This window comes from Aythya marila (genome assembly GCF_965140915.1).
Source record: "Aythya marila genome assembly, chromosome: 4".
In the NCBI taxonomy this organism is placed as follows: domain Eukaryota; kingdom Metazoa; phylum Chordata; class Aves; order Anseriformes; family Anatidae; genus Aythya; species Aythya marila.
This window is the reverse complement of record NC_139045.1, coordinates 64,474,464-64,486,845: the sequence shown is the minus strand read 5'-3', so window position 1 is coordinate 64,486,845 and position 12,382 is coordinate 64,474,464. Positions and strand designations below refer to the sequence as shown.

The 12,382-nt window shown below is 32.8% G+C and overlaps 1 protein-coding gene across 11 annotated transcripts in view; it reads left to right on the top strand.

The window, feature by feature from the left end:
* Window positions 1–12,382, top strand: part of JAKMIP1 (janus kinase and microtubule interacting protein 1) — a 153,271-nt gene that overhangs the window by 110,497 nt on the left and 30,392 nt on the right. For 8 of the 11 annotated variants that reach the window (XM_082758934.1, XM_082758930.1, XM_082758931.1 and 5 more), the window contains 5 exons: window positions 203–331; window positions 1,689–1,817; window positions 4,977–5,060; window positions 8,108–8,170; window positions 9,460–9,558. In XM_082758934.1, the coding sequence (XP_082615060.1) occupies window positions 203–331; window positions 1,689–1,817; window positions 4,977–5,060; window positions 8,108–8,170; window positions 9,460–9,558 (504 nt within the window). Of the gene's footprint in view, window positions 1–202; window positions 332–1,688; window positions 1,818–4,976; window positions 5,061–8,107; window positions 8,171–9,459; window positions 9,750–12,382 lie in introns of those variants that run through there. The other 3 variants (XM_082758929.1, XM_082758928.1, XM_082758936.1) reach the window with 3 other exon arrangements.

Sequence of the window (12,382 nt, the reverse complement as noted above, 5' to 3'; positions counted from 1 at the left end):
GTGCAGTTTAGTTCTTGAATCTACTTAGGCAAATGATGCTGGAAAGTTAACTAATCCAACAGAATTCATAGGACAAGAGTTTACACAGGAACCGTTTTCTTCCCGAATACTAAAACAATGGTCAGAGAAGACCTTGGCTGCTGTTTACCGGGTTACTGGGGTTTTTTGTTTTGCTAGTAACTAAGAAAAACTAACTTTTCAGAGGCATGTTGTGGAGACATTTTTTGGATTTGATGAAGAATCCATAGATTCAGAAACATCATCTGTAACTTCATATAACACAGATAAAACAGACAGGACACCAGCAACACCAGAGGAAGATTTGGATGATGTAAGTAGCACGTGATTTGTTTCTAACTTCTAGAGAAATTGGCATGGGGTATAAAAATACAAACATTTTTCAACTATTCTGCATTAGGAACTAAAAAAGTTTTGACAAGGAATTGTTTTGTGTTTCTCAAGTCCAGTAAAACCAAAAACAAATAAACAAAAGGATCCACAGTCATTGCAATAGAATTAATAAGTTAACATTCTGCCTTACATGCTTGGTAGATAATTGGGCTGAGAAACAAAAATGTTTTTGTTTCAAACCCTTTCTTAGTTGTGGAAAAAAAAAACAAAACCAAAAATGAATAGGCATGTTGCTTTGCCAAAAGTCCATAGTTAACAGGCAATAGTTTGCCTTTCAACCTTGTAATTTATTTTACTATTTTGTTACAACCAGGATTTTCTTCTTGTTTTTGTGATAGTAAAAAAAGGCTTTTGCAATTCATTAAGGCTTAAATGATCATAGGTAGTAAATGCCCACTGTAATGTTTTGTCTGAGCTCTGTGATACACACGGCAGCTGGCCTACTTTAGAAGATTGCAAGGCTGAGGACAAAGCATGAGTTAGATACTCTCTTTCATATTTCTATCCTCTTCACTCACTTGTGTCTCATACTCCTCACTCACAATAGGATTCCTATTTTCCTAGCTTTAATATCTAATAATATTTTAATCTCTGTTCTTTGGAGCCTGAGTTCCTGGAGCAAAAATTAATTAAAGGGAAGGACATTTCTTGCTCTTAGCATTATAAAAAAGAACTTGAAAGTGTTGATGTCAGTTGCTCAAGATTCAAAGCAAATTAAGATATTAAAATTACTTCAAGTAAAAAAAAAAATTAAAAAAAAGTTGTTTTTTTTTAAATCTTATGGCTTTTTAAATATAACTTCTGTGTAAGTTTTTTGTTTGTTTGTTTGTTTGTTTGTTTTTTTCTGGAAAATTGCTTTATGTGTAGTACAGACAAAGAGTAAGTGGTGGACTGCATGACAAGTAGGACAAACCCCTTCTGAACACCTTGTGGCACTGGAGTTACTGAAGAAAATGGTGCATAGAACTGATCCCCGTTGACATTCCTCAGTCAGTTTCTTGCCATTTCTATGCATTACTGCTTTACCTAGTATCTTACACTGTCCTGAAATTATTGAATTGATACAGCTACTGATCTCTGCATTTCTACCTTATCCTCAAGTCATCTTTCCTTCCATTTCTACTTGTGATGTTTTTTTAAAGCGTTCTTGAACTTTGAGACTCAGTACAATTGTGTTTCTTGCTGTGTGTTTGTGTCTCTGTTTATGTATACAAACACATTATCATATATATTTGTCATTACATAAACAAACCCACTTCTTTTTCCTCTTCATTAAGAGCACACCAAAGGAAGAAGCTGAACTAAGATTCTGCCAGCTAACAAGAGAATATCAAGCTTTGCAAAGAGCATACGCATTGCTTCAAGAACAAGTTGGTGGAACCCTGGATGCAGAGAGAGAAGCAAGGGTAATTTTTTTTTTTTTAATTTATTTTTAACTAGAATTTCTTTTAGCTCTGAAATAGTTGAAAAAGCCAAAAAAAAAAATGATGTCTTGTAGGAGATATCTTTGCAGGTCAGTAAAATGCCTAGTATGGATGTTCTTGAGGATTAGAAGATATTATCAGTTAGGCAACAATTTAGATTTATCTGATGTGATCTAAACAAAATATCATTATACTTCATTCTAGTGTGCTTAATGTGTAAAAGATTTCAGGAGTAAGATGCCTTTATTGGGAATGATATTCCACAGAATCATTTGAACCTGAAATTTGGATTTAAAATCCAAATCAGATGGATTGGATTGATGGATTTGAAATTATTTGAATAAAATAATTTGGAGATGGATTTAAAATTATTTGGAGAAAAAGTTGTATTGAGTACTCTAGTACCTTTACAATGAGCATATTAAAAATCTGATCCCAATCTGACAAAGTAAGTTTCTCTTCAAGTGTTTTCTGAATGTATGAAGTCTCAATTTGTTCTTACAATCTCAGATCTCTTTTTTCTTCCATTAAAAAGCAGTATTATTCCTATTAGGTCAGCATTATCGACTCTCTGAAATTATTGTATTTTTAACCTCACAGCAATCTATTTAGTTAAATTTAGTATTTAGATACATGAGATGCTTGTGCTGCCAGTTAGAGGGTCCTTGACAGGCTGGAGAATACAGTAAGCAGGACTCTCATGAAATTCAGCAAAGGGAACTACAAAGTCCTGGACATGAGGAAGAATGTGGTGGTCAAATACTGGAATGTGTTTTGCAGAGAGGTTCGGGCATCCCCATCCCCGGAGATGTTCAAAACTCAGATAGACAAACAACCTGCTATACATGCCCCCCTACTTTGAGCACAGCAGTTGGACTAGAAAATCTCCAGAGCTCCCTTTCAAGCTCAGTAAGACTGATTCTAAAAATATATTTAAGAATTAAAAAGAAAAAAAAATGCAAAAAATAACCCCAAACCACAGAATTGTAGAAACGTACTACATGTTGTGACTTACTACATATTTCTACCTTGCTACATGTTACCTTGTCCTGTGCCACCACATCATGCTGCTAATAATGCAGAAAGGCAAAGATTTTTATAAGGCTTATAAGTTACTGGTGGAGAGGGACTCGATTTATCCCCAAGGTAAGAGCTGCTGCTAACTTGATGTTTCTACTGCTTAAACAATTAATAAAATTCTCACAAAATTACATATTGTTAGATTGCAGATGAGCATACATTACTCACTTTACTATTACATCCACATCATTTTCTCTGCCAAGCATTTTAAAATCCACTTACAGAATTTTCTCAAGCATAGAAGCAGTATGTTTGTGGGAGGAGAATTGCTGTGCCTTAATACACAAAGCTTTTCAAATAAAAGTTACAAAGTAGACTGCTTGACATTATCTTACATCTTACATTATATTTACTTACATCTTAAAATGCTGGTCTATTATCCCTAGAGCCAGTATGTAGGAAATTCAGATTGTACTTTTAAAATGTGTCTTTTTTTTTTTTTTTCCCAAGTTTGTCTGGTTTTCAACCAATATTCACTTATTCTTTTCTGTGAAATACAGTTCTTATAACAGAGGAATTCCTTCTATATAGCTTTTTTTGTTAGAGTTCTCAACATCATACAAAAGCTTAGTCACATTTGAGACCCTACCTAGGAAGCTCAGCTGAGGACAAGAGCAGTAGATGTAAATCTAGAGACAGAACTGAGTGGTCTAATGCCATAGTCTGGCTACCTTCACCTGTTAGACATTGTCCTCTAGTATCTATCATTTTTTATTTTTTTATTTTTTATTTTTTTATTTGAAGCCTCTCTGATGTATGATAGCATGGTTGAAGAATATTTGTGGTAGTATTTCACTGCACATGCTTTTGGTTGGAATAAGAGTTGCCTTTCCCCTGGCCATTGTGTGGCAATTTCTACTATTCCAAAAAGCTGTTACAATGTTAACAATATCATGTGATTGCAGCTGATGTTCATTTAATCTCAAAGATTAGCAAAGTATTTGTTTTATTTCTTAAAAAAAAAAAAAAGTCTGGGAGCATTTTTACATATACTGTTAAATTAAGATTTCAGAGGTACTGATGTATTTGACATTTATAAGAGATCATTATATATTTCATTTGCCTTCATGGGAAGGGAAACAAGGATATGAATATTTTTGTAATAGCTTTAAAAAATTTATTTTGCAGGCATTTGAAAAATGTTCCTTAATACATTTTAGAATGGTTGGTCTTTGTTGTTAAAGGCATTTTCCTCTTTTTTGTCACATTCATACAAATTCATTGTTTGAGGGAGTCAGAAGGTTTTCAGAAGGCAGCTTTTTTCATGGTTAGTTTTGGCCCAATGTTCTCGTGTGATGAACGTTTCCTGCTACGTTCAAGGATGAGGCTTGAGGTAAACAACAAGGATGTGAAGACACAGAAGGAGATCCTTGTGGGAATTTTTGAACTGTGTGGGTAAAAAAGTACCTAAAGTTGGGTCAGAAAATTCTTGCAGCAGTTCCAAGGAGTCTCATTGACTGAGGATCTCCAGATATCCTTAGTTTTGTACACTTTTTGTTTGGTGCCTTATATGATGCAGATTCTTCTAGGTCATCTCTGAACTCAGTGGGTAATACCTATTTGATAGTTTAAGAATCATGTAGAAAGAGGAAAAATGAGTGGTATATGTTGTTTATGGGATAAACGAATTATTTTGGGTCTATATGTTTTATTCATTCTTAGCCCTTTTAAAAATCAGAGGCTGTTATTAATTTATTCACTGCTTTTTGCAATTCTGTCTTGTCCTTTCTGCCTAGTTACCTTACGAATATCTTCTTCTTATGAATTACTCTTTCTGTTCCTAACATTTTCTTTCTCTTCTGGAAAGAGTTTTGTCACTCAATATGTGATGTTAATATCTTCATAGGTTAGGAAAGAAAAACATTATTTAACTGATGCTTTTAGGTATTTTGTAACATACAGCCAAAAACAATTACTTTAATAAAAGCCATTAAAAGCTGACTGGATGACCCACAGGTGGGTGAAAATCATCCTTTGATTCTGTATAAGATTAAATATATCGGTTCATTTGTATGTGCATGCATATGCACACAATTTATAACACTTTTCTTTTCCCCCCAGACTCGTGAACAACTGCAAACTGATCTTCTCAGGTGTCAGGCAAAAATTGAGGACCTGGAGAAAGCTCTAATCGAGAAAGGACAGGTAAAAGGCTCTCTTAATGTCCTCTGCCATGTCATTTTCTCCCTTGCATGCAGTGGTGCCCTTGCCATCTTCATTGCCTGCTGGTGTGTTAGGGTGACTGATGCAGCCTAATTATTACTCCAGCAGTGGATTACTTAGAGGAAAATATTACATACACTAAAAAAAAGTCCATCAAAGATTAATTTTCTAACACTAAAATGTGATATTGGAGTATCCACATATACATGCATTCTAAATTCTGTTCCCATTGTCATTCAGTGCAGGCTTTTCTTCTGTTTTGTTTCTTTGCTATATATTCCAACAAGATGTGTATTCTGTATTTGTATTTTAGAATATTTTTGGTGCATAGTGTAGGAAAAAGATGCTTCCATACCACCACACAGGATAAAAGTAGGTCTCATGCTTCAGTGTATCTTGTAAATGCTACTAGTGCATATTTTAAAAAGTCCAGGATCTTCAGGAAGGCTGGTTAGAGTTTTAGAACTGCATTTAAAAGATGTTCATTTGCATAACTACTAGAACACACAGAGAATATCAGGGAGGCTATTTTGTGCTTAGTTTATTGTTTAAAGTAGTAATTTAAGATTGCAGGTAATATGGTAATAAAATAAGACACATTTATCTATAGAGATGCATTTCAAAGACTAATAATCCTGTAGCATCAAATAAAAGCAACTTACAAATAATACTATTTATTCTGTGTAAGAAAGGTTTCTGTAAAATTCTGTATAAATTCAAAGGGGACCATATTCAAATTAAGGATAAAAATTGATAAAATTGTTTATGCTCACTTCCACACAAATTTCAATTTGCTTAGTAAATTGTATGTAAATAAAATATTACTAAAATAAATAATATGTTACCAATCTAACAATATTGGCCCACTGAGGTTTTGGAATAGCAATTGGAACTGAAAACCTCTTGAGGATCAACTGTGGACATTTTAGTTTGTTGATGATAAAGGTGCTGTAGGCAAATTGCTGTGTAATTGAAAATATTAACAAAATAATTGACTATTACAGTGTAAGATATAAGTTCAATGTATGTGAATAAGATAAGCAACCATGGATACACATGTAAGAAATACTTCTGTGACTTCTGTTTCTGGAATGGTACATGAAAAAGGTATACTTGGAAATCAGAATTCAGTTAGTTATTACTTTATAATAATAATAACTCTTAATAATAACACCTCGTAACCACATTTGCAACCTTGTATCTCTTGGTAATCTGAGATGACCAACAGGGATGTGACATCAGAAGGAGAAACACAATATTGTCCCTAGTGGGCTAGTTTGTACCCTAGCATTACCTTTTCACAGAAGTGGTCTCAGTGTCTTCCTGAGATCCTGAGAACCTATTTATTCAGTTTTCCTAACCTGATAGTATTTATATTCAACAAAATAAAAGGTGGTGATGATAAACTGACTTCTTTGTGCACTATGTGATTTTTTTCATTATTTTTTTTTCCATCATCTAGAAGGTAGTACTGATAATTTAGTAACACTTGCGAAATGTTCATTTGGGGAATCCATCCTTAAAATGTTTTCCAAAAATAAACAGTGAAATAAAAGATTCTAGTGCATTATCCCAGGAATTATTAGTATTATATTACAGCTGTAAGAAACAGAAACTGCAAATACCTTCACAATTTTCCTGAAGTCAAATTCAAACTAGAAAATTAAAATCATGTTGTTAAAAAATATTTTGAAACTTGACTCCTTCATTTCATTTATTTCAAAAATTCTTTCCAAATACATTTTTTCCAGTACTCATTTTAGTACATTTTTCTCAGCATAACATTTTTAACACCGTAACACTGAAGAACTTGTTTACTGCATGAAAATTAAAATGTGCTTGCCCATTCTTGTATGTAAGTGAGAAAAGGAGAAAAAAAGGAGAAAAAAACCTTTTTTTCCTTTTCAAAAATTTCATATTCATATTCATGAATATGAAACGTCTACAGAAAGTAGAAAAAGCAGGGTATTTGGAATAAATATTGTCTTGGAGAGTTTTTGTTGGATTTTTCAAATCTAGCTGAGGGGCTTGGCTAGCCAGATTTCCTTAATTTCTAGTGCAGCATCAATGTGCAAATACCTACATGTAGATGACAAAAAAGAAGTATCAGCCTTAATGCTGTAGTGAAGAGATTTAGATTTTAAATGAATTGTCCTTTTTAGCAAGAAAATAATTTGATTTAAGGATGCAATGTCATATAAGTTGTTGGACATTGTCTTATTAAACTAATTAGAGCACAATGAACTAGGTTGTATGTTTCTCTACAGAGAGAACAGAGTGAATTTGACTGTTAAAATCCATTAAATATGAATGTCCAACTTTGTTTTTGTAATTTGGGTCTTTATAAGGATATTTGATGAAACCTTCTGAATCCATGGAAAAACATAAAAGCAAAGAGGAGCTTTGGAGCAAATGATCAAATAGAAATACATTTTTTATTAGAAGACCATCATATATCACTGTCTTTCCTCCATACCTTGAATTCCTTGTCATAAATACTGTGTATTAGCTTGATCCTCACACTTTTTTTGGGAAGAACTGTTCAAGAACAATTGAAACTGTATGTCCCTGAAAGTTATTTTCCTTTTTCTTCCCTTTCTCCATTAGGATTTATGTTATCGAACACAAAATGGGGTGCTTTTGCAAGAAACTTCCCAACTCTTTGCAATGGAAAAATAAATAGCTGAATAAATTATTTATTTATTTGTTTATTTATTTATTTTAAATCACAAAATGTCATGTAACTGTCTCTACCCACTACTTCAATATGGAAACATTTTAAAGTAAATACTTGGCTGGAACAAATTAGGAGACAGGAGACAGCTTCAGGGAAAGAAATGAACTTTTATTTTCTCTGCAGTTTCAGTTGCTCTTTGTCCTTGAAATACTTATGATTCTTTGACGTGTGACCATTTTTATACTTGAATGTGCAACGGTGTCTGGAATCTTGTAATTAGTGTGTTTATTTGTCTTGTTTAACTATATGTATATATTAATATATATCTTTTTAATCCTCTTCTTCCTCATAGGATTCAAAATGGGTAGAAGAAAAGCAGCTACTAATCAGAACAAATCAGGAGTTGCTAGAGAAGGTATGTGTTCAGAGTCTGGGATTTTTTTCACAATTGCTGCCCTTTATCATAAAATGAATGGTAAAAGGAAATGAATGTACCAAATACTGGAACATCAACATGAAAATTGCACACTTTATTTTTCTCCAGAAACAGAAATTCTGATTAAAATACCATTATCAATATGCTTTTGTGTTCTTTGGGAATGGAAGCTGCTCTTTACTCTGGAATTACATTTTGTACAGGCCACTGATGTTTCTAGTTTCTGCCAAAACATAATCTAAAATATTCATGATAATGTGGAATGCTATATTTTACCAGTTACACAGGTATGACTATTGTCAGGACTGCTAAATTTTAAACCTCAACTAAAATTTCCTGCTCACTCCAGCCTTGGATTTTTACACACATTAAGTGTGTAAAAATTGTTACACACATTAAGTGTGTAAAAATTACTTTTTCCACACATTAAGTAATACTAGTTGATTTAAGTCTATTGTATCATTTCCTTTCTGAAGTATTCAGAGCTAAGCATCCTCATTGTCCTTCACTGATGCTGCAGGGAATGTTAGTTGGTACTCAGAATGTAGCAATTATTATTGTTATTAGCAGATCAATATTAATACAATTGAAACAAGATAAAGAAAAGTGCATGACTAAAAGCAGTTACAGCTGGACTTCATTTATTCAGACACTTACACAGGTATTCTAAATGCTATAGCACATTCCACCAGGTGCTACACTTCTGTTTAGTTTCATACAAATAAAAAGATCACCCAGTTAAGCTAGCCAGTAGACCAAAACTATTAAGTGGCATAGCAAAGAGTCAGCTTTGAATTTCTGTTTTGTCATTGTTAGTGCCCTAAAGCAAAAGTCTGGAAAATTAAAAATTAGACATTAAAATACTCTCCATTATTGTGTTTCATATGCTGTAAAATGTAAATGTCTGGTTATGCAAAGACAATAAGAACAGTCTGTGCATATGTTAATTGAATCCAGTTTTATTCACCTGATTTTAAAAGAAAGGTTATATTTTTAATTTGTTTAGATACAGTATTCATATCACTTTTCTTACTGGCTTCCACGTTTTTATTCTAAGAGATCATAGACTATTTTCTGCTGTCAGTTCTTAAAAATACTTTTCTGATGGTAAGTTCCTTCTTTATCTCCAAGACAAGGTCTAGTAGCTGCTGAGAAACTGAAAAAAAGAAAAAAAAAAAAAACACATTTTGTCTAAAGCCCTGATCCATAGCTTAGTATGATGTCTTTTCCATTGTTTACAGGGTGTTAATGATGTATTTGTCTCCTAGATTTACAGAATGGAACAAGAAGAACATCAGCTGAAGAATGAGATGCAAGATGCAAAAGACCAGAATGAGCTGTTAGAATTCAGAGTGCTAGAGCTTGAAGTAAGAGATTCTCTCTGTTGCAAACTCTCAAATGGAGCAGAAATTATGTTTGAACCCAAGCTGAAATTCCTGTAAAGATTACTGATGTCTGGTGCATGTTTAAGGGAAATCACTTAGGTATCTATTTTTTAAATGTTGTATCTTGGGATAATGAAATTGATGCCGCTGCCTTAATGTGTTTTGGAGAGAGTGCTCACTAATGTTTAAGAAGATGTAATATAGCTAATATATATTGCATATAGTTTGTTTTACATCTAATAAAATATTTTGTTTTGCAGTATTTTGCCTTTTTTATTTGTTTCATTTCCATAACTACTCCTTTCCTGCATGTAAAATCACTCAGTATGTATACTACAGCATTGGTTGGCATTGCTTCAATTAACACACCTTCTCACATCTTGCATGCAGTGAAATCTAAAGATCTGACACATCCATCACATCAATGTATAATTGCTTTTAACTACATTGATTTAAGATTGACAGCATTAATATGAAGTAAAATGATCTTAAAAGAACACATTTTGATAGCAGCTTTGAAATCATTTCTCTTACCTGAATCCATTTTCTGATTGGATAAAATGGTCATGGAATTGAAATAATTTTCATCACTCAGTTAAAAGAAGGAAAAAAAACCTCTGAGAATGTCAGTTAGTGGTGAAGTACACCACTTACACAGTGTGTATGTGGAAGTAGTATGTTGCCCCTAGCAAACTTCTTTAGCAAATTCTATACTTTGAGTTAATGAAATAACTGAATAATTTTTGTGAATAAAAATTTGAACATGTAGCCTGTGATCACAGTAGAAAGCAATGATTCTCATTGCCTCATAAATGGGGCCTGTGTGGAATTTAGTAAACTAGTTGGGTGTGATGCATTATCACACAGTCGTATTGCCTGATAACATATTGTTCAGTTTCAAAGATCATCAGCCTTCTTAACACCATTTAGAATAGACTCTCCAAGAAACCTGTCAAAGTCGCTCCTCCATAATTTTCATCCAGCACGTTTCACCAAAAATCTTGGCATGTATAACTTCTCTGATAAAGATGAAAATGTCATGTCATCCTGTTATATGGACATTCTGCATTTTGTCTTTGATATTTCTTAGTCTATTTTGTATCTTTTATTTTATATACCATACCTTTTAATGTCATAGCACATTATATTCTAAATTAAGGATTTAGATTATTGGAATTTCAGTAGGTATTCTGGAAGATAAAAGTGCTTTGTAATATATATTATTTGTATTCTGTTAAGCAACTGTAGAGTAAAATGCTGAACACTTTAGCATTAAATTGGCAGTTACCCTAGAATCTGTTCCCTAAAACGTGCTTCTAGAAGTAAAACAATCTAAAATATATATATATATACTTGTAAAAGGAAAAAGAAAAAAAAAAAAAAAGTGCTTCAAAACATCCTTCATAAAAGTATTTTCCACATACAAGAATTACATGAAAAGTAGCTCAGTATAATGTGTCTAGTTTTGTTATCTGCCAAATCTTTGAAGACTTGTTTCACAGAATAACAATGAGAGTATTTTTGTGTGATTGCAATAAAAGATTTTTCTCCTTAGTAGGCAAGCACATAGACACAAATGTGATTGACAATGTTAATTCTTTAGTAAAATTGTAAATGCTTCTCATAATCAGAGCAGTATTTTTCTCAGAACAGTTAAATTATTTCAGATAAAAAATTGATTAGGGTAGAAAACTGAATCTTTTTTTATCATTTAATGCAAGCAAATCCATGTAAGTTTAGTGCAATAACAAGTGATTAATTAAAAAAAAAATCTATAATGATCACAGAAGAATTAAGCTTCTGGTTTTGTATTACAATAGCTATGTCACTTAAGTCTATTTCAAAATTAGGCTGTTAACAGGAAAATTATTTAAAATAGAGCCTTTGGGGGCGGGGGGGGAGGAAATATACAGAGCACAGAGATATTTCTCTCAACATTGTAATTTCAAATTAGGTTTAGACTAGTTAATGAACAAGAGTTGCCATGCTTTGTAATCTGCTTAAGTGAATGTATTCATCCCTTATTCCCACCATTACCAATTAAAGTGCCACATTTTATGGCTTAGGAAATCAGGCATGCATGGATGGATAGAAGAAGTAAAATATTTGCAGAAACTCTCTTTCATTGAAACTGAAGGTCTTGTTGTCGGTACCTCTCATTGTTGTATGGAGAAGAAATACGATTTTCTTCACTCATGTTCCCATGGCCATAGTGAGTTCAGAGTAAGATCCAGGGCCTTGGTTTCCAGGGTCTTCAGTACAGTCATTTTCACAACCATGTTAAAACTTCATTTAATAAGATGTCTTACTTATTGTTTTACTGTATTTTTGTCTTCCAAATAAATAATAGCAATGATATTTTGAAGCAACATATGAAAATCAAGTAGATGGTCTGGATGTTTTAGAAACACTATTAGTTTTAGACAAATAAAAATTTATAATTTTTTAGCTTTAGCACAAAGGCATATTTGTGCTAAAACCCAGCATCCTGGGTTGTACAGAGAATAGGTCTGGGGATTTCACATGCTTTAATACAAAAGTTAACTGAAGAATAAACAAGGAGTGGATACACACTTTTAATTTTATTGAGAAAATCTGTGATAATATTTGTTGATTTTTTTTTTCCTGCAGTTTATTCTTCCTAAGTAATCATTTGTTCAATGAAAGAAAGCAATAGTGAAATGAGGTTACAACTGACATTAGTTATTGCAAAGTTTTTTCAGTTCCAGTCAATTATTTGGGCAACATGCAAAGTTTTCTGGCTCTGGAGTGTGCCTGTTAACTTTGCAGAAACTGTGCATGGAAT